The sequence below is a fragment of the Symsagittifera roscoffensis genome, unplaced genomic scaffold (assembly GCF_963678635.1).
Source record: "Symsagittifera roscoffensis unplaced genomic scaffold, txSymRosc1.1 SCAFFOLD_613, whole genome shotgun sequence".
NCBI lineage: Eukaryota > Metazoa > Xenacoelomorpha > Acoela > Convolutidae > Symsagittifera > Symsagittifera roscoffensis.
This window is the reverse complement of record NW_026971579.1, coordinates 1-22,087: the sequence shown is the minus strand read 5'-3', so window position 1 is coordinate 22,087 and position 22,087 is coordinate 1. Positions and strand designations below refer to the sequence as shown.

Sequence of the window (22,087 nt, the reverse complement as noted above, 5' to 3'; positions counted from 1 at the left end):
TTGGGACAGTGGTCTTGGGACAGGGTCTTGGGACAGGGTCTTGGGACAGGGTCTTGGGACAGTGGTCTTGGGACAGGGTCTTGGGACAGGGGTCTTGGGACGGTGGTCTTGGGACAGGGTCTTGGGACAGTGGTCTTGGGACAGTCTTGGGACAGTGGTCTTGGGACACTAGTCTTGGGACACTAGTCTTGGGACACCAGCCTTGGGACACTGGTCTTGGGACACTACCCTTGGGACACTAGTCTTGGGACACTAGTCTTGGGACACCAGCCTTGGGACACTGGTCTTGGGACACTACCCTTGGGACACTAGTCTTGGGACAGTAGTCTTGGGACACTAGCCTTGGGACACTAGTCTTGGGACAGTAGTCTTGGGACACTGGTCTTGGGACACTACCCTTGGGACAGTAGTCTTGGGACACTAGCCTTGGGACACTAGCCTTGGGACAGTAGTCTTGGGACACTAGCCTTGGGACACTGGTCTTGGGACAGTAGTCTTGGGACACTAGTCTTGGGACAGTAGTCTTGGAACAGTGGTCTTGGTACAAGGGTCTTAGGACACTAACGGAGAGTACTGTGATAGTGACGAATAGTCTTGGGACGGTATAGAAATTGAAGTCAAATTACAACAAGTGCGTTTTAAGACAGAATAAGACAAATCGAAATAGGTAGGGTTAAGACCAAATTAAGGAAAATTTTTCGGAGGTTTTAGAAAGAGAATTGGATAAGGTTTTTAACACGTTGTACAGAATTTGTTACCACAAAAAATATTTTTTTTTACCCTTAGAATAGAATCGTGTATATAATAAAATTGTAAATAGAAGCAGTTGTAAATAGAAATAATGAGGCGGAGTAGGGTACCGGTGCTCGAAAAAAGGTCAAGTGGATCAAACACGAAATATAATTCATCGCTGCGCGGAACGACATCAACGGGCCCAAAGATAACGAAGACGAACTTTTCAGTTAACATGGTCAGCACAAGGAGTACAGCGGAGAACAGGGCGAAAGAGGGCACGGAAGGGGAGCGAGTAGAACCCACCATCGAGATTGATCTAGAGACACCCGATCAAAGTGTGGATGAAACAAGGAAGATGGCGACAGAGTCAACTCCAATGCCCAATGCAGAGGAACCGAACCAGAAACCCATAGAGTTCTCACCGATAGATGACGCGGAAGATGCAATAGGCAACACCGAAGAAACGGTGAAAGAAGACTCTCAAGTAAAGAGGACATCTTTTACGGAAAAATTGGGAATAATGTTCGGAATAAAAACAAAAGAAAACGTGACTGAAGAACCAAAAGCAGATAGAGCACGAACATTTGGGACAGTGAGCACGAAGACCTCAGAAGCCAATCCAAGAGAGGAACAAGCTAAAGCAGAGGCTACGGCCGAGGAGAGACCGACAGCTGACCATGAAGAGACTACCATTGAGCTGGGTGACTTGTTGGCGAAATTAAATCAGATTGACAAAAGACTTAAGCACAGTGAAGAAGACAGAGAGGTGATAAAAAAGGAGATAAGATACAACAAGCACGAGTATCTAGACAGTTATTTTAACCTAGCTAAGGCGACAGATGAGAGACTCAAGGAAATGTCAGATAAGGTAGAAGCCACCAATGAAGAACGAGAAAAGAACATCAAAACAGACATGCAACAGTTGAAGAACCGATATGATGATGTCAACAGCCAATTAGGGAGCCTGGAAAGGAGAATGGACACAATGAGCAAGAGTCAAGCCGAGAGTTCGTGTGCAATACAGGCGAAGTTGGATGCAATCTTGAGAGGTTCTACTCCACAAGAAAGACCGGCAGCGGATCGTACGCAAGGCACCAGAGTCGACTTTGTAGAACCACAAAGGAACAAACGGCAATCGACACCGTTGCCCTTAACCAGGGATGCGATAAGCATAGCACCAACAGCTGCGAAAACAATAATGAAGAATGGAACGTCGAATACAACGACTGCTCCGGGAGATTCAACAGCTAACAGCAACACAGGACCGGATGCTATGACATGGGCCAGCACTTGGGAGATGATGAACAGGACTCTAGAGGCCTTCGCCACGAGGAACACTGACTCGAGCGACAGGAGAGAGGGAAAATCAAGAAAGACATTCAAGAAGCCAAAAGAATTCAAGGACGACTCCGATGGATGCATTGACACTTGGGTGGAAGTGATGAGATTACATCTAGAACAAGATAACTTGAGTGACGAAAGACAAGCATGTACAGCCATACTGAGCAACTTGGAAGGAACGGCATTAAAATGCGTGGTCGCAAAGAAGGAGGAAGAACGCGACACCGCGGACAAGATCTTCGAGATATTGCTGAATCGGTTCGGGTCAGGCATGAAGGGTCACCAAGCGATGATGCGATTTGAAAAGAGAAGGCAGAGGGACGACGAGTCAATAGATCGGTTCCTAGATGACCTCGAGAGCTTGAGAAGGAGGAGTGACCCAGAGGAGTCGACAAATAGACGGAACTTTAGCATTGCCTCGAAGTTCATCGATGGGGTGAAAAGTGATGACTTAAGGACAATGTTAGCAACATACTACACATTGTCGAAGGACAGCGCACCCACCCCAGAAGAAATGAGACAGAAATCAAGAGAATACATGCTGATGAAACCTAAGAAGTACTCATATTCCGAAAACAGGAACACGCAAGGGGGAAGCCAACCCCAGAGGTCATCATGGTACAAACCTAGAGATGATATGGACAAGCGCAGATCATGCGCGAACTGCGGGTCAGCGGATCATCATGTGGCTGACTGCACAACGTACAAACAAGGCATGAAGAGCCTAGGTTATGCACCGGATGAAGAGGATATGAGCCAGATGGAGGAACACGAGTACTATAATGGCTTAATCATCAAGATAGGCGCCAGATGCTTCTTCTGTAACCAGGAGGGGCACTTCAGAATGGATTGTCCCTTGTTCTGGGAAGCGGTCAAGGACCAGAATCACCCCAAACATAAGTTGGCATTAGCGGCGGTGCAGAATCAGCGGAACAGGCAAAACGAGTTTGAATCTAGGAACTTGGGGGCACCAAACACCGAATTGCCGACGAAGACAGTGAAAGCTGTGACACATGTTAGCGGTGCGTTAGAGTCCGCGGCCGGAAGCTCTCTAGAGATAAATTATGAGAAAGCGGCGACGGAAGCAATTGCCAAAGTGAAACAAGATCTGGCTGCGAAAGAAATAGAGCAACGACTAAAGTTGGAGATTAGGCAACGACTAAAGACAGAATTTTAACGGAGCATTAACCGGATCGAACTCAATACCAGAGGCTAGAACGGGCTCAATGAAGACCGGGAATTGTAACACCGTGAAAATGGTGACAGGTAAACCTTTTGGAATATCGAAAATCGGAGCAAGAATAATGTCGATAATCACAGTGGGCGGACACGAGGTAACCAGAAACTTGAGCGAGCCGAGCGACCAGACGATAATGCACATTGACGTGTATGCAGACTACTTGAGTGGAATAAGTCCACAAACGACTTCTAGAGCGCTCAGGGCACTACTCACGAGAGGGGGCAGCAAATCGGTACGTGTTGATAATAGGTACACTGAAGCTTATGGTCCACACGAGGTCATGCTAAATATAGATGGAATCAACATCTATACCAAGACGATGATAACATGCGACGAAGACCTAATTGGACAAATCTATGTAGGGAAAGAAGAGTTGAAAGTAAGATCGATCGGACACTGTGCCATGCTTGAAGAAGATGCAATGCACATCGGGACGGAAGCAGACGTGACAGGGCACGTGCTAGACATAAATGGCAAAAAGACTCAGTTGCGTGGATTACTTGACACGGGAGCAGTCTTGAGCGTCATACCAATCGAAACATGGGAAAAGATGGGCTTTGACAAAGGTGACTTGATAGACTCGAGAATACGGCTGTCAGCTGCAAACAAAGGGGCCCTACGGGTGCTGGGCAGGACGCCGATAATAGCCCTCAATTTGGGGGAACGTAACCTGTGGATGAGCTTCATCGTGGTAGAAAACCTAGATGAATCTGACCAATTCATTTTGGGCAGAGACTTCATCAGGAATTTCGACGTAACGATTGATCTAAATAATGCAATGTTCAGGATACGGAACCCGGATAGGAGGTACGCAATCAAACCGGTAAATTTAATAATGGCGAATGAAAACAAAGCACCGGTATTCTTGAGTAGGAGAGTGAGGTTAAAAGCTAATGAAGCGGCAATCGTAAGCTTGAGGATGAAAAATTATAATGAACTAAGTGACAACAAGCAAGTGTGTATAGTTCCGAATCCCAATAGTCAAAGCGCTGCTGTTTTAGGAAGATCATTTTCGATAACGAAGAGCGGCCTCTGCGTCAGTGTCTTGTTGAATACCCTTGATATACCGATCACGATACAGAGAGGGAGGAAGCTGGGATATGCTTTACCAGTTAAAACTCGATACGAAACAATTGAAAACTCAAAACAAAATGAAGTTGTTGATTGTCCTAATCACAGGGACAAAATTTGTATCTTGAGACGATTGCAGAGAATAAAAGATTCTTCAAGTCTTATCAAATCACTTAAGTCAGAAACGGACGATGGGCTTTCGAGCTGTTCGAACTTTCCAGAGCGACCCACACTAGATGAAATGCAAACTGATAAACCGGTTCTGCCGGAGATTGAACATTTAAGGGGCAAACTGAAAGATGAACAGCTCGAAGCTATCAAGGACGTACTAGAGCGGAACGAGGAGGTTTTTTCAAGGCATAAGGCGGATATCGGGTGTTGTAATTTTGTTGAACATGAAATAGAACTTGAGGAAAACGCGGTGCCACACAGGGAGGGGGCGAGGCGCATGACCCCACACAAATCGGACGCGTGTAGAAAAGAAATCGAAACGTTACTAGAGTATGACATGATAGAACCATCCAAGTCACCGTGGGCGTGTGGAGTAGTGATGGCCAAAAAGAAAGGCGACCAGTTAAGGTTTTGTTGTGACTTTCGATACCTGAACTCCGTCACGGTAAAGGATGCCTATCCCATACCTAGAATTGATGAGAGCCTCTCGAAGTTAGGTGATGCGAAATTTTTTACGACTCTTGATTTAGGCTCGGCCTTTTGGCAGGTACCATTAAGGAAGCAAGACAGGGACAAGACAGGGTTCGCCTGTGAGTTGGGTCTGTTTCAATGGAAACGGATGCCGTTTGGACTCTGCAATGCAACAGCCACGTTTCAGCGGCTGATGGCACACGCGTTGATAGGCGTGACGAAGAAGTACGGCAACCTGGTAATGTGCTACGTGGACGACGTGGTAATAGCAACGCCAACACTAGAAGACCACATCGAGAGGCTTGACGAGGTGTTCGCGTGCATGAAAAGATCGGGGCTGAAGTGTAAACCATCAAAGTGCGAGATACTCAAGGACTCGATCAAATACTTGGGCAGGATGGTAGATAAACACGGTATCAGACCTGACCCAGACGCCGTGGAAGCAGTCCTAACCTGGAAATCACCGAAGACGGAACACCAGCTGATGAGCTTCCTGGGTTTCGCCAACTATTATAGAGAATTCATCAAGGGATATGCGGACAAAGTATACCCGATGCAACAATTAATGAGACATAAGGGCAAGAAGTTCACGTGGAACAACGCGGCAGAAGAGTCATTCCAGAGAATAAAGAAAGAGCTGTGTGAGGCACCAGTACTGGGTATGCCGACTGAGAAAGGGATGTACGTGCTAGACACGGATGCATCAGTAGTCGCTATTTCTGGGATTCTCCATCAAGAACAAGAATGGAATGGGAAGACAGTCTTGAGACCAATAGCATACGGGAGCAAGGTCCTAAGTGACACAGAAATGAAGTACGGAGCAACGAAAGCAGAGATGTTCGCGGTGGTCACCTTTGTCGAAAAATACAGAGCATACTTAGGCAGTGAGCCCTTCAAGCTGCGAGTCGACAACCGAGCACTAAGCTGGCTGAAAACGTACTCAATGGACCAGAGCTATATTGGGAGGTGGATAGTTCGCTTGGATGGATACAACATGATAATTGAGCACAGAACACGAGATAAACATCAAAATGCTGACAGCTTGAGTAAGAAGACGGAGTTCTACGAGAGGCAAGAACAAAGAGAGGCGGACAGACCTGAGATCAAAGACGGCTTCTCCTTTATGGACAAAGAAACGTACGACAGTCTTCCACTCACGAGATGGCTGGACAAATCAGGCAAACCGATTGAAGATCATCCCGAATTGCCGAAAGAGCCTCTTGAAAAGACCATCTTGAAGAGAAGCAGAGGGATTCCGGTAGGAATAATGCTCAAGTCCAAGATCGTGAGGGAAACACTCAAGGCAAAAGGTTATGATCTCATCCAGGTAGAGGAGGGAACGGTCCGAATAGATGAAGACTTAATGAGGTTGCTTGAGAAACTATCAGATGACAAGCCCGTGATCCAAGGGAAAGGTCAGGAGGCACCGGAACTAACCATACTTCGGAGAGAAGAAACAGTGAACAATACTGACGTCTCAAAAGGAAGCATCACTGATAGCAAGGAAGTTGTGCGATCACTAGTTGAAAAAATCCCCGACAAAATTCTGGAGCAGACAAAAGTCAGGGATAAGAAAGTAACATTCAGAGAAGAAGTTGAACACCTGGGACTAGATCAAGAGTCCGGGGAGTGGTCCAGATTCATGGAAGAAGACGAAACCGGAGAAGGGAAATTGTCCGGGGAGCGTGAAGAATGGGATGAAGACTCGGATGAGAGCAGCGAAGACCAAGACAGTCTATGCATGATACTGGCGGAAGAGAAGATAAGACAGCACGACAGGGAATTACAGACGGATCCATCTTCAGGGACGTACAATCTGGAAATACAAGAGGTACGAGGTGGTGAAGAGCTCGAGAAAATAGCAGTTTCAAGAAAACCACTAAGGGAACTATCGTGCAACTCAAACGTCAGAACGAATCTGGTACCAGAAGACGACATGAAAATCGTGAAAAGGATGATATGTGTGAAGCTGAGCGATGACATCCACAACCCTGGTGAAATGAATGGACAGATCATGGCGCTAAAGGAGCACGTTAAGGCGAGATACAGGCTGTCTGACCTAATAAGGGCCCAGAGGAATGACAAAATGACAAGTAACCTCTCCAAATGGATCCATTCGGGAGTCAAGGAGAAGGGGGAACTTGAGGAAGACAGCTACAAGATCTTGAGCCAGTTCTACAAAGAAAAGAGAGATTTACTTTATCACACAGCTGAAGGGGTGGTAGCGTGCAAGAGAAGAGATGAGGAAAAAATATTACACAAACACAACCTCATCATACTACCACAATTGTACCAAACGGAGGTGCTTTTCAGATCACACGACCAGATGGGCCACCAGGGGATAGATAAAGTACAACAAAGGATACTTCACAGGTTTGATTGGCCGGGAATGAGAAAAGCTTGCGAGAGATGGGTGAATGCCTGCCTAGCATGCCTTCAAGTAAAAGACCCAAGGAAGATGAAGTTTCCCCTCAAGTCTGTCGAGAGTTCGGAATTCAATGAAGTGGTGCAGATAGACCATCAGAAAATCTGCATGACGGAGTCGGGTTATAACCAAATACTAGTTATAATAGATCACTTCACCAAGTTGGCGGAAGCGGTTCCGTGCCAGACAGCCTCAGCAGAGGAGACATGTGATCACCTGATAACGCATTGGATATCGCGGTATGGTTGTCCAATGACTTTCCAGTCGGACAACGGCAAGGCTTTTGTGGGGGACTTGACAAAAGAATTGATGAAGAGATCACACATTGCTCAAGCACACTCGACGACCTATCATCCACAGACCAATGGGCTGGTAGAAAGACAGAACAGGACACTGGTCAACATGCTCAGGGTGTACTGCTCGAGATACATGACGGACTGGGACAAATACCTGCCACAGGTAGTAGGAGCCTATAATAGTACTCAGCACTCAACGACGGGTATCAGTCCTTTCATGATGTTGACAGGCAGGGAAAGGGCAATGCCTATAACATTCTTCTACCCGGAGTACGAGGGGAAGAGGACGTCACCTCAAGCATACGTGAAGGAAGCGATCAAAAGACAACAAGAGCTAAACGAGCTATGTCGGAGAAACACGGCGCAAGCGCAAATGAGGCAACGCAAGAAATATGACGAAAAGATACTAAGAGCAAAGCCATACGAAGTGGGCCAATACGTGTGGGTCTTCCAAAATGTCATACCGCCCAAGGGAACAAAGAAACTACTCAAGAAATGGAGAGGACCGTTCATGATTACGGAAGTACATCAACAAGGACGGTTCTATCGCTTGAGTACAGGGCGAGCAGCACATTACGAAAATCTGAAGCCTCACGTCCCGTCCCCGGAGGACTGGTGCCTACCAAAAGACATGGAAGGTCTTGAGTACCTGGTGGTGGAACCAGCGTGCGAAGTGAATGAGAAAGGCACTAGAGAGAAAAATGATGGTAATGAGAACTTGAGTTTGGACGACAACGAAAAGATAGAAGTGGAGTCGGATGCAGGTTCATTTGTAGAAGAAGACTGGAACGACCCAGAGCAAAACGAGGTACCGAAGTGGATGGAGCCGGATCGACCAACACCACCGGAAACCAGGACTGGCAATCGTAAACGAACAGGTATGAGGTACAATAGGTACGGGGATGACTTCTTGATCGATAAGATACAGCCAGACAAGTTGGGCGATGAACTACTAAGCGCAGTCGAACTGGAAGCCGAAGAGGAATGGCAGGTCATTGACGATGGTGGACATTATCCGCAGGATGATTACTCGACGCCAGAATTGGAGACGGATCTCGAGCAGAGTGAAATAGAAAGGAGGGAGAACACGAACTTGAGGATTCTAGAGTGGATGCGTGATGTCAAAGACGAGAGCCGCGAAGGACAAAGCATTCAGCAAATCGATGTATCAGCAGCAAATTACATGAAGACAGAGGACCCTCTTTTCGGATGGACAGCAACAGACAGGCCACTGGACATCCCCAAGGACAATTCAGACCCGACTACATCGACGGGGACGTCGATAAATATTTTTGTCCGGGGAGTGGGGGTAGGACTTACCCACACCGAAAATTTGATGATAAAGAAGCTCAAGGAAGTGAGGGAAACAAGCGGATTGGAACTGGAGGAAGAAGAACCAGAGCCTACCATAGGAAGGAATTTCAAAACGAAATTCGAAATACCCAATGAATACTCAGAGAACATCATGATAACGGATAGCGACTTCATCCTGTCAAACAGGACCAGCGCGATCTGCATCACGGCGGACATGAGTTTCAAATCAAGATTGGAGGCTGACTTCAAAAGAGAGTACCAGAACGTAGAGTTTCTGTTCAGACCGAGGCCAGGACTGGGAGGCATAGCAGCGCTTCCACCGTCAGTGGCACAAGTCCCGGGCAAATACCTCTGCTTCCTAGTAACGAGAGTCAACGACAGAAACACAATTGATCCCGAACACGTGATATTGGCACTGACAAGACTACGTGACTTCATGATTGAAAGAGGAATAGTGGAGGTCTCGATGCCGGTGTACGACCCAAACAGGGGCAAACTGAGCTCGAGGGAATTGTACGCTATCCTACATGTGGTCTTTGCAGAAACAGAGATAATGGTGCATCTTCACAAGAAGTACTACTTGAGCATCGCCTGAGTCGGGTACATGGAGGTATCAGGTCGGGTGTGAGGGAGGAGTCTTGAGTTAGGTACTGGGGTGCGGCGCAGGTAAAGGGATCTTAAGATGTGATTGGCATGACAATTGAATTTTAAAAGAAAGAATTGATGGTGCTAAAACATAAAATGAATCTGCATGTTCTTAAGGGAAAATCCAATCGAATTGCTTTAAGTGATATGAGAATGATAAGTTTTTAACCATATGGGTAGAAGGGGGGTCTCTAGGTTAGGAACGTGACATGCTAAGTTTTAATGAGCTTTCTGTTTTCAGATCGAGTTTGAAAAACAAAGTTGAAAATCCAACTACACTCAAGCGAGAAACAGAAAGAGAGAATCTTGATTGAACACGCGATAATCCGAATCTACAGCAAGTACTCGCAAGAGAACATTTCTAGAGAATACTTGAGTTGGTAAGGTAATTCTTGAGTTGGTAAGGTAATTCTTGAGTTGGTAAGGTAATTCTTGAGCTGGTTAACATCTACCTATATACATCCCGAAGTTGCAAAAATGGCAGACCGATTCTGGAACTCCGTGCCCGCGGCTCTGAAGAAGCCCACTCTTGACGAGCTGTACAGACGCTTGAGGGACCTGGACTACACCCAGATAGACGAGAGAATGGCGGTGATGCTGAATGCGATCCTCCAGTTGGAGGACCAGGGTGAGTGCAGGGAGTCTGCGACGGAGGCTGTCTTGATGGTCGGCTACACCACCGAGGGCATATCAAATCGAGAACAGACCAGATGGTTATCTTGGAATGCGGATGGAGGAGTAAGGGGCTTTGACTTGGCAAGAAATCCTGGCCTGAGTAACAACACCGAACACGGCGCAGGAGAGTTTCCGCTACCGACGAGACCAACAGCAAGATCCACAGGCCAGAGCTCGAGTAAGGTGCCGTCGATGTCGCGAGCGCAACAGACGACAGAGGCATATCCGGATCTGGGGGTTCTAAAGAAAGAGCTCGAGAAGGCGCTGAAGGAAAGGAATAAAGCGAACCTCGATCGGGATCAGGCGAAGCTGGACAGGGAGAAGCTTCAGCTGGAGAGAGACCAGGCAGTCGACGAGCGAGATCAGACGTCGAAATTACTTGAGATGCTAAGGGCTGAACATCAGCAGGAGCTGAGGGTGCGGGAGAACGTCGCAAATCGTGATCAACTGAAGTCGGAGTTGGAAAGGATAGAACAGCGACAACGCGAGCTTGACGCACAGAAGGGAGCCAGGTCAAACGAACGAGTGGTGACCAGCTCGAGGCCAGAGTCGCGCATGGAGGTGGATGAAGCTCCCAGGGCTAGAGGACGGTTCAACCTTGACCGCGAGGCCAGAGAACACATGAGCGAAGGGTTAGAGGTCTGGATACCGAATGACGTGACGCCTTCCTTGCGCAACCTAGAGACACAACCTGTACGTCCTCTGATGGATGTGGTGTTACCAGGATATACCCCAACCTCGACCTCGAGTGGCAGTCAGGTGAGTGGCGCCTCATCGCGCCTGAAGGAGCTAGGCGAGAAATTGCAACAGCAGAGTCGTGAAAGATCGACAAGGCCAGAGCTTCCCCCAACTTGGAGGGAACAGCCGGTCAGGAATGTCGTGATCGCAAGCTATAAGAAGAATACAGAAGGGAACTACCACAGGCACAATCGGCTGGACTGGAGTGCGGAACAGGGAGCCAGGAGGGACTGCTTCCATGACGCAGCCTGGGTGGAGTATCTAGCGCCACCTCGTGTGCCAGAGGGTGCAGTTCACCTAATTATAGGGGATAGCCTGGTGCGGGTGTTGACCCAGATACGGTCCCATTGGCAGACAGGAGTCTTGAGTTTCGCTGGAGCTGCCACGCCACAGATGTTGGCAACCCTGGACATGCTAGGGATGACCAAAGTTTACACAGTGACCCTGATGGTTGGGACCAACGACGTGTCAAGGGGAGAAGCGAGGAAAGTAGCGAGGCTGTGCGACAAGATGAGCTGCCTTCTTGAGGAACTGAGGATCCAGATGGACCCCATCCTGCTGACGGTATGCACGGTCCCCTACAACATGATGTTTGATCAGCACGCCCTAGAGATGAACCAGAAGGTGCGGAGCCTGAACAAGATGATCCGAGACATACACCGGAAGAGTGTGCTTCCTCTCAGGCTGTTGGACATAGCAGAACGTATGGAGAAAAAGGGATTCCCTGAAGACACCTCAAAAGATGGAATCCATTTCGATAGGCCAAGGGGAGCGGAGTGGCTGAACGACGTCTTCCAGGAACACATTAACACGCTAGAGGCGGACCTGCTGGAGACAGCCCAATTCACTTTAGGACCACCTCCCAACCCACCATTCCTTGCCTCGAGGGCCTTGGCTGGTCGCTTGGGAGCGAGAGTTGATGCTAGAGACAGTTCAAGGAGCAATCAGACCCGATTGCAGAGTGCCACGCCAATGGAGTCGGAGGAGGTAGAGTCATCAACACCTCCGGGCTCGGCGATGTCCTCTGTGGTGGTGGCAGATGGCAAGAGAGAAAAGAAGTCTATGGAGACTGCCCGCTTGAGATATCCTGAGAAGGTGAAGGAACTGGATCTAGAGAGTTTGGAATGCAGACGAGAGTTGGCGGAAACCCTGGGGATCGAACGAGTGTCGCACGAGGATCTGAATAGACATCATTGCATAGACTGGTTGAAAGCTCACGAAGCGCACTTCTCGAGAGCGAAGTTAATGGAGACCACAGACCTGACTGGAATTCCCACAAAAACGATCATGGGACCCATTAACTACAGGCCTCTCAAACTGTTGGGGGGTCCTGGACTTATAACAGAACCTCCCAAGCACCGAACTGGCATCGCTAGGATCAGGTTGGCAACACCGGCGCAGTTGAAGGTGGTAGACAAGCTACTCAATCCGGGGGGAATGGAATTGCCTGATGCCGCTTACGAAGGTCCGAAGTTGGCAGAAGATCCCAGGTACGGGAAGCCCTGTGGTGGCACCCAACTGGCCAAAACTCTGGCAGTTTATGATAGAGCAGATCCAGCTGCTGCAAGAGTAGTCATTGTGGCGGGATCGGACTTCGAAGGAACGTCTCCCAAGTTGTTCTGGCCGGAGACTCTGGTATACTCCTTGCCAGGAGCCGAATTGAACCAGATGTTGACTCTAGTGGTGGCAATAAAGTCGGAGATGCCCTGTGAACCTGAGCTGCTAATGTTTGCAGGAATGAATGATCACCTGCACGCGATGGGACTTCTTGAGCAACTGAAGGGCAAGGAGATTCCGACATCAAAGAAGATATGGGAGGCTATTCAGGCGTTATTTGCGGCGATGAATGAGGTACAAGAGAACGTAGCCTCGAGATTTGGGTCCAAGACGAAGGTGGTGTTTACCACATCCCCGGGATACGCAAGTATGCCACCCGCCCTACAATTCGTGTACGCGGTCTTGATCCTGATAGCAGAAGGGAGTGAATGGCGGATTCTGATGGCAGCCCCCAATCGAGAGCTGGAGCCATTGAACTTGAGGCTTTACAAATCAGAATTGCCGGCGGCATGGGCTGACATATCTCATGCACTGAGGGGCTTTTACGGACTGGCCGACGTCCTGATTGTATTGGATGAGGTACTCTTGCTAGAGATATCGAACTTTGCTAGACAACTCAAGTTCAGCCCAGTCATCGGGGACGACCACCCGGCGATAAACCAGTTGACGGCCAGCCTGTGGTTCCGGAGTATGGATGTGAAAGTCGCAAATTCCACCAGCAGGACTAGAGGTCCCAACAACGAGAGAAGAAATGTGGTCGAGACGGAGAAACAGTTAGAATCGATGAAATATCGCTTGACTCAAGAGAATGGCTGGTGGCCATTCCTGACACCAAGGCTGGAGAACGTCACGAATAAGACGAGGGAGGAAGCACCACTCCTCGTGAAACAAATCTGGAGTTTTCTAGAGAAGCAACTGGAGCTAGCGGAAACGAGAGACATGACGGTGGTTAGATTTGTCTCGGCCGCCAATGAAGTGACGATTGGAGGATTTTGGAGAGAGCACGCCAACGGCGAATTGAAGACTAGGAGAGATTACGAGATTCTCAAGTTCTTGAGTCCTTGCTGGGAGAGAGAATTCTTGGCAGGAGTGTTCGGCACCACGGCGACTATCTTCGGAGCCTTCGTACAGGAGATACTGGGCATGTCCATCAGCCTGCTCTTGGCCCTGTATTTGGTTTACCCCAGATACTTGTTCAACATGGGCCCAGCATACATGTTTAGTCGAGGAGTGGAGACACTTCGAGTTGATGGGTATCTGGCACTAGTACTCTTGACCCATGGGGAATTGGTATCGTTTCATCGGTTAATGGAATATGGAGAACCTCTGTCTATGGGGAGAGTCCACACGAGCATTGAAACCAGCTCCTACAAGTGTGCCGCAGGGTTGAAGACACTGCTGGTGCAATACCTCATGATGCAGAATCGATACATGACGGGTGAAGATGAGAACCCAACCTCGAGAGAAGAATGGGAGAAGGCGAACAGAGGGATGCCTCTGTTGACGGACCTGTGCCTGGCAATGAGGTCGGACCCAATGGGGATAATCCGGGGTCTAGAGGAGGTGGTGACCTGCATCTATGGTCCAGCAGTGACGTACGCGTTTCCAGATCCCCTGGTGATAACGTATCGTCACTCGGTGACGCACTTGAGTCTCATCAGCGTACTGGATGGTACAGCGCTGAATTGGTGTCAGCAGGAGGTGCTCAGGGCGCGTATGAGCAACACGGTACTCTTCGGAAAAGTGAAAGATGCTGAGATGATGGTGTGCAACTTCAGGGGACAAATGCAATGCAGAATGGGAGGCAAGCGAGAGGGCCCCATTGAAATGTATCCAAAGTTTTGGAACCTAAACCCATTGACGGCCAACGGACGAGAAGTCTTGAGAATCCCCGCCTGGAAGGAGTGCTTTGCACTAGTCAAGAGGGAGCTGGAGGCCATAATGGAGAAAGAAATCCTACCAGCCACCATGCCTGAGTTCCCGACAGTCAGGAGGATGACCTTGGGAATGAATAGTCCCTTGGTGGTTCCCTCCATAATGGCGAAGATGATGACGGAGGAAACGCAGAGGCATTTCACGGATGGCTGGGATCCCCTGTTCATCGGCTACACGGCGGCAGTCTACTTCCACATCAGCGAGAGGAAGGTAAATTCGTGGACGACGCAAGCGAAAAAGAGTAGAGGTTCGCAGCCCCCTGGATATGAGGTGCGGAAAGTCTTGAGGACTCTTGAAAAGGAAGGACTTGAGAATATGCTACCCATATGGGATGATGGCAGGATGATCGTGATGGAGGGACACGTCGCATTGGTGGACGAAATGAAATTTGCCACGAGAAAATACAAGGCACCCATGGCTTGGAACAAGTAGAAGTGACACAGGAGGGAACAGAACTAGATGCAGCAGGTCAACTGCATGTAGCCCTGACGGAATATAAAAAGCTGGATCCTACGACACCGTCACCACTGTCTGTAGACACGCCTGGAGACAAGAGGAGTGGACCCGTTGATGATCGATTCAAAAGAATTCTCGAGAGAAGAAGAAATGAATCAGAGGAAGAGAGTATGGATGAAACTCTCAGTGAAGCTGGAGAAGACATGGAGGTGGGGAATACACCTGAACCAGGGCCATCAGGGGAGGAACTCACCACTCAAGAGCTGTTGAAAGACTTGAGCGAAGAGAATTGGGCAGATACTGCCACACCACCTCTGAACCCGTCCCCGCGGAAGAACCTAGAGTTGCCATTGGCAGGTGAGACCTTCAATATGGGGATGTTACTCTTGAGCTCGGAGGAAAGGGAGAAGAACACGTTCGAAGGGAACAGGGACATATTCTTGGGATCTCTCGAGGATGACGCTTGGCAGGAATTCCTGGGGGAATTCAATCGAGAAGTGGGCAGCGAGACGACGCTGGACAAGTTCAAGAAGGAACTGTGGGACGCAGTAGTGAGATTCGGGGAACCGCTCCTGATAGGAACGGGCCTGGATGAGAAAGCAAGAAGAGAGCTGCTGAACAAGCTAGTGGAGCTGAGGAACGCACGATCGAAGACTAGAAAAGAGAAATGTGAGGACAGCTCTACTCTGAAACAAAAAACTGTGGATAAAATGGTTGATGGTATAAAAAGGGATAAGGTTGGGACTAGTAATATGATTAAAAGTACTAATATCCTTAAGGCTCGAGCAGGGGGGAGGCAAGAGTTGGAAGGAGTGGATGGAGAGGTCGAATCAATGATGATAGCCACAACACCCTCGAGCAGAGATGTGAAGACTCGCAAGAGGAAGAGAGAAGTGGAAGGATGGGGTAGTCCTTCAGTGGATGCTGTTTCGGAAGGAAACTTGAGAGAGACGGCGCCCATCGTTTTGGCCCGATGCAAGACGGCGGCATACAAGAACAGCTCGGAGCTCAGGAAACCACTTGAAGTAGAAAAGGAAATAGAGGTTTCCACCAGTTCGACGTCAGAAGAAGACTTCAAGCCTCAGAAGGTAAACGTGAAGAGAGGTTCAACGAACGGACAGGTAGGGGAAGTGGAGATCGGCAAAGAATGGATCTCGAAGGCACATCAGGACATGGGCAAACAAGTGACGAGTGATCCATTGGAGAGGAGCAAGACGAGGAACACTTCCCGGACGTGGTGGGTGGCCCTCGAAACATTGAAGGAAATGGAGGACTGCTTGAAGAAGTTGGACAGTGGAATAGCTCGCAGGCGACGCAATTGGGCCACCCAGCAAAAAGCCGAGGTTAATAAGATAGAGATGGCAAGTCATCTGAAGAGGTCCTGGCAGAGTTTGTTGAAGGATCATTTTGAAGAGGCGATGAGAACATCCTCATCAGCACCGCCACTAATGGCGAATCCCTTCGTTAGAACTGCGGGACAATTAATGTTCACCTGGAGTCTGGTGGGAATAGAGTTGGAGACATTGACCTCGTATGACAGGCTGAAGTTGGGAAGCAAGAAGCTAGAGGTGTATCAGGCACTGATGCAACACGTGGCCAGGGACAATTCAGGCTTGAGCCTGGCTAGAAGAAAAGATGCCACATGTTTCTTGAGATGGACAATGTCAATGATGTCTGATAGCACCATCCTGGCATGCCACCAGAGAGCAAGTGGAAGTAAAACCATGGAGAGAAGAGTCTCAACGATCATCTTGAACGTATATCAGAGTACAGGAATAGAGAAAGAAGATGGTTCCAGACTATCCTTAGAGAACCATCGAAAGCTGGACGAGGTACGGAGGTTCTCTAATAAGAAGTTCGAGGAAGAACATGATGTTCACCGTAACTTGGCCTCGTCAGAACAGTACTCGAGACTCAGTGAGAAGGGGGAAAACCAATATGTGTCTGGAGTGATGGGAATAGCCTACAATCCCTTCTTAGACTCGGAAGCTGGAGGAGCCCACAGAAACCATGAGGTAGCGGAGCTACTGAAGTTTTGGACAGAAAGAATAATGGAGATAGACGCGGTGGAGAAAGAGGGGCCGAGCCTGGGCCTGATTCTTGAGAAAACACCAGAGGTGATAAGCATACCGCGCTCAAACAAGAGAGTTGAAGTGAACATGGGCGGTGGAGATGGCTTGTTAACCACGAACTTGGGAGTGATATGGAAGCTACTAAGACCCTCCTGGTGTCCACATCCCCATGCGAGTCTAATCGAGGAAACCACCGAGCGAGTGAGGTTAGCACCAACGGAAGATGAAGATCTGGCGAAGTTGAGTGTGCTACATAAGCTAATCACACCCCAGATGCAAGAGCCAAGCGAAAGGACGAGCGACCCCGGGTCAGCAAAGAAATTGGAGCCGGGTAGCTGTCTGGATTCGACGTGTGGGAACGGAGAGCACATCTGCGATGGACGGTCATGCGTCAGAATACTGTCGTTTCAAAAAGAAGACCTGGTCACTTGGTTCGAAGACATCACAGAAAGGGAGAAAAGTGAAGTGCAAATAATAGCGGAATGTTACGCGAGAACCACGGTGAATATAGCGACAGCTCTCGGATTCTTCTCGAGAATGTGTGGTCTGCAGGCACTGGAGAGACTGGAGTCTGAACATCATTTAGTGACGGCGTTGAGCGTAGAATCATGGCCCGGGGTGTTGCAGGTGACTCAAAAACACATCCGGAGCTGGAAGGTTGGTCTTGAGGCGGAAATGGGATTTCCCATGAGCGAAGCTTATGGCTTGCCATTGAACGCGAAATCGCTGATAGGGTCAATGATGGCCAACTTGTGCGGAAGTCACTACCCGCTACACATGGCGATGGTGGAAGTGTCCAGCCAGAGAATACTGGTGGACAAGGCCTTCTCAGTGCCCAAGTGTGTGAGGTTGGCTCGGATGTCGCATCACTCGCACAAGTTGTTGAGAAAAATCAAAGGGACAGTACCAAAAGAATTGAGAGATGACTTAAGCGAAATCTGGGGAGAAGATCTTCTGAAGTTGGAAAGAGAAAACACGAGCGATCACGAGAGACAAAACGTGATCGGGAAACCTGTGGGAAGTACTCCGAACCTGGAAGACAACGACACGATGCACGAGAAAATGATGGAGCTTGAGCCTCTCTTGGAAGCCTCAGGGGAGCGTAATCTCAGGAGCATTGAGATCTCTCATGGGGAATGCCCATGCCACTGCTTGGCACAAACGGTGTGGTATCCAGATCACAAGAACCTTTGCCTGGTGTGGGATGTGGAAGAGATTCGGTCGATCGGACTACCGGATCACCGGCAGAAGGTGACGCTCTTAGTAGTGAGTACGATGTTAGCCCTGAGATGGATAGAAGAGAATATAACGAAGTATCGGGAGGCGACGACGCCAACGGCTGAGTCAATATACGCGATAGACTACAGCAGGAGACTCGAGTTGTTTGAGACTGCGTGCAAAGTATTCGCCATACCGACGGAAGTCAGGCACGTATGGAGTCGCTTGAGGTACTTTCCATGGTTTCGGGCGACACTGACGTCTTTGTTGTACATGACAACGAAAGATCACATGAGAAAACATCAAAAAGAGTATCGACAGTTCCAGGCCGAGATTGGGCCGGAAGCTTTCAAGAGACCCCTGCTAACCCATCGTAATGCGATCACGACAGGATGGAAAAGAGTGGGTAAGATGTCTAGAGACAATACCAAAGCGAGGGAGTCGATACTAGAGGAAGACCTGGCGAAGAACGTGAGCTTGAGCCTGCACAACTCCTTTTGCTTGAACCGAGAAGCTAGGGTGAAGGCACTACCCAACCAAGCAAAGAGATTGCAGGAGCAGAGAGAATGGATGCGATCCTATGAACAGCTGAAGGCTTGGGAGGAGATTGTGATTAGTTCCGATGATGAAGAGGAACTGTTGAGACAGTTTGCCGCATCTAGCACTTCAGGATGCAGTACCTCCAAGGTGAAGAGCACGAGATGAATGGGCAAATCGGATGGATCTTGAGTCTTGAGAGGGAAGGGGGGCTTGAGCTTGGATCTGAGTGAAACTTGGATTCACGAAAAAGAAATTTTAACAAAGCAAATATTGTTACTAATATACTATATTTATTATATAAATAGAAAATGCTGCATGACAATTTCCTGATTGAATAGGACAAAAGAGATTTTAAAATGATTGGCTTGAAAAGCGAAAATTCAAGGGTGCAGGTGTATGCAGATTTTGGTTGCTGTTTAGCAATAGTGTGAAAATTTTAAATGGCTGTGAATTTTGGGGTGTAGATAAGCTTAAATCTGCTGCAAACTTCTGTAAATGACCACTGGCACTGTATCTTGAGCAACACTCGGTTTTTCTGGGACTCACTGGCAGAAGACAGCGCGCGATGAGGACATCGATCTCGAGTCCGGGGAGTATGTGCCAGTCGGTCATATTTGGAAGTTTGACCTTGAGAGAAGCAAAAAACACTTGATTTTGGAGTGAAATTTAATTTTTCAAAGTTTCGAATGGAACCTGTCATGCACGATTTTCTCGCGAGAACTGAAAATCAGAAAAAGAGATCAGAACAATTTCAGAACGATTAAGACACACACGCGGGAAAGTCGCAAGAAAAAACAGTAGGAAATTGCTATTCGCAATTTCCATCACTATAATAATCGAGAGTAGAGCTGTCCCATCTGTGACAGAGACGAGAGCATTCCCTCGAGTTGGATTATTACGATTGGAATACTATTCTTGACTGGACCAGAGTGAACCTTCGGTGGAAAGGTGGACAGCTAGAGTGTCCCAATGGTTCACGAGAACTTGCAGTCTAGAGTAAAAACTTGTTCTTGTTGTTGAAACTGACTAACATTGAACTCATATTAGTTACTTTATTAATTCTTGAGTTGTTTACCGACTTATTTACTTCCTGGTTCTTGAGCGTGCTACAATGTGAGTACTTAATTTAAATTCTAGAGTGTGTTTTATAATTGTTATGTTGAGGTAAGGCGAGTTTTAGGTTGATCCATCTGAAATGGATCAAAGTTACACTGTCTAATAAAAAGTAACTTAACGGATTGTTCCAACCCGGTTTTTAACGGCGTTCATGTATTTTGGGTATCTAGAGACCTAAGTATGGGGACGTTTCTAATTCTAGAGTGGGGGGATATTTTAGTAGTAGCCTTTAAGCTGTAACGGGTCGTAGTCTCATGTCACAAGCGAACCGAACTGGCTCCGACCGTTCTTGAGGTAGAAAAACACAAGAGATAGTGTCCCTGACCCTTGAGCCAGTGGTTATAGGGCCTATTTTTCTTAAGCCTCATGTGTGACTGCAGTAGACGAATGTTACATAATAATGATAATTCTCATATTTGTTTTACCGATTAAAGTATTAAAAAAGAAGAGTTATTGGAATTAATAGTGACGATAATCTTAATATTATGTTAACGAACTAGATTTCGAAAACAGTTAAAAGAGTTAATGAAAACTATCGTGACATCTTTTTTATACAAGTTATTATTTTTCTGTCATAGGACTTTTTTTTATCGTAGACTATTTTACATATTGCTCTCAGTTAAAAATAGTTCCAGTCGTTATAAATAGGTTTAAGGTTCCTATTGCGAGATTTTCTCAAGTTAGCTCTGTAAGAGATTGATGAGCATATTTACCGAAAAACCCGGGGTAGGTAGGTTTCTTAAACAGAGAATCTCTAGCATATAGAAGATATTTCAGCTATCTCATTCCCCCAACGACGGAATGGGGGAAGGATTGCTGAATTGATCCGCTCGCGTTACTAACATTCTGGCTGTGCTATGACGCAAGTGGTTCGAAGTTGCTGTGTTTGCTTTTCGTCTTCACTGTTCGGCTTTTTCAGGAGGTATGTCCAAAATGTATGGTAAGGTGGTGGTATTGAAGAGAGATGGTCAGGATGGAGCCAGTTTCCCAATGCACACCAAATCTATCACAATCGGAAGGTATTTTTGATTTTTTAAACTTCAACTTATAACAGCTCATTGCAAAGTACGAAAAAAGAAGAGTTATTGGAATTAATAGTGACGATAATCTTAACATTATGTTAACGAACTAGATTTCGAAAACCGTTAAAAGAGTTAATGAAAACTATCGTAACATCTTTTTTATATACGTGTATGTGTTGTTAGGATGCCAGAATGCGACATCAGAGTGCAGTTGCCGACTGTGTCCAGACGCCACTGTAGACTGAGTGTGAATTCCAACCAGCAGGTGCTCCTCACCAACCTCAGCAGTGTCAACCCAGTACAACTTAACGGAAAAACGATCAAGCAAGAGGCACCAGTATACCACGCGGACATCGTTCAAGTGGATGACAGATTCTTCAGGTGCGAGATAGAAGATTCTTCTTACTCATTCTTCCTCTATAGGCCGCTATAAAAGATATATATGTGCCAATGCTCGAAGGAGGCTAGTCGATGGATGAATCCGTTTTTTTTGTGCTGAAAAAGAAATAGTTCGTTGATTTAGGCTAACAATGTTGATGTGATTCATCAGTCAGCTAACAATTCGGCGTGGAATGATAGAAAGAGCGATATTGAAAATAGCCATACTACAGCAAATTTTCCACGCCAAAAATATTGCAGGGTATTTTTTTGAGAATTCGCAAAATCCAATGTCTTGCTCTGATAGATAGCAACAGAAATTGACAACTTGCCTGGAAACTAAATTTCGGTTGGGCAAAAGTAACGTAAAAAATGGCCTATGTTTTACCTGATTTTCATAGACTTAAAGCTTTGTTTCACTCATAGTTTTGGAAAAACCTTGCATTTTACAGGGTAATAGACAGGGGATAAAATTAAAAGATAAGCCATAAACATGACTTTTTCTTCGGAAAAAAATTAGATTTTCATGGTTAGTGTAAGCTTTATTGTTTTTCAAGCTGAGAAGAAAGCCTAAATTTAGAAGAGAATCAAATGTAAGTTAGTTGTTTAAATGTGATCAATTTTTTTCAAAAGAGTTACTTAAAGATATCACGGTTTCTTCAACCACTTGA

The 22,087-nt window shown here is 47.3% G+C and overlaps 1 protein-coding gene across 1 annotated transcript; it reads left to right on the top strand.

The window, feature by feature from the left end:
- The first annotated feature begins 20,931 nt into the window (after window positions 1–20,931).
- Window positions 20,932–21,775, top strand: LOC134856516 (proliferation marker protein Ki-67-like). The gene is made up of 2 exons (XM_063872784.1): window positions 20,932–21,035; window positions 21,222–21,775. The coding sequence occupies exons 1-2, from the start codon at window positions 20,941–20,943 to the stop codon at window positions 21,469–21,471; spliced, it is 345 nt and encodes a 114-aa protein (XP_063728854.1). The 5' UTR covers window positions 20,932–20,940; the 3' UTR covers window positions 21,472–21,775.
- The last annotated feature ends 312 nt before the right edge of the window (window positions 21,776–22,087 follow it).

Bases quoted from the DNA above. Each gene is read 5' to 3' on its own strand.
- LOC134856516 (XM_063872784.1), top strand. From the start codon at position 20,941: ATGTCCAAAATGTATGGTAAGGTGGTGGTATTGAAGAGAGATGGTCAG. The intron at 21,036-21,221 runs GTATTTTTGATT...ATGTGTTGTTAG, and splicing joins AAATCTATCACAATCGGAAG to GATGCCAGAATGCGACATCA.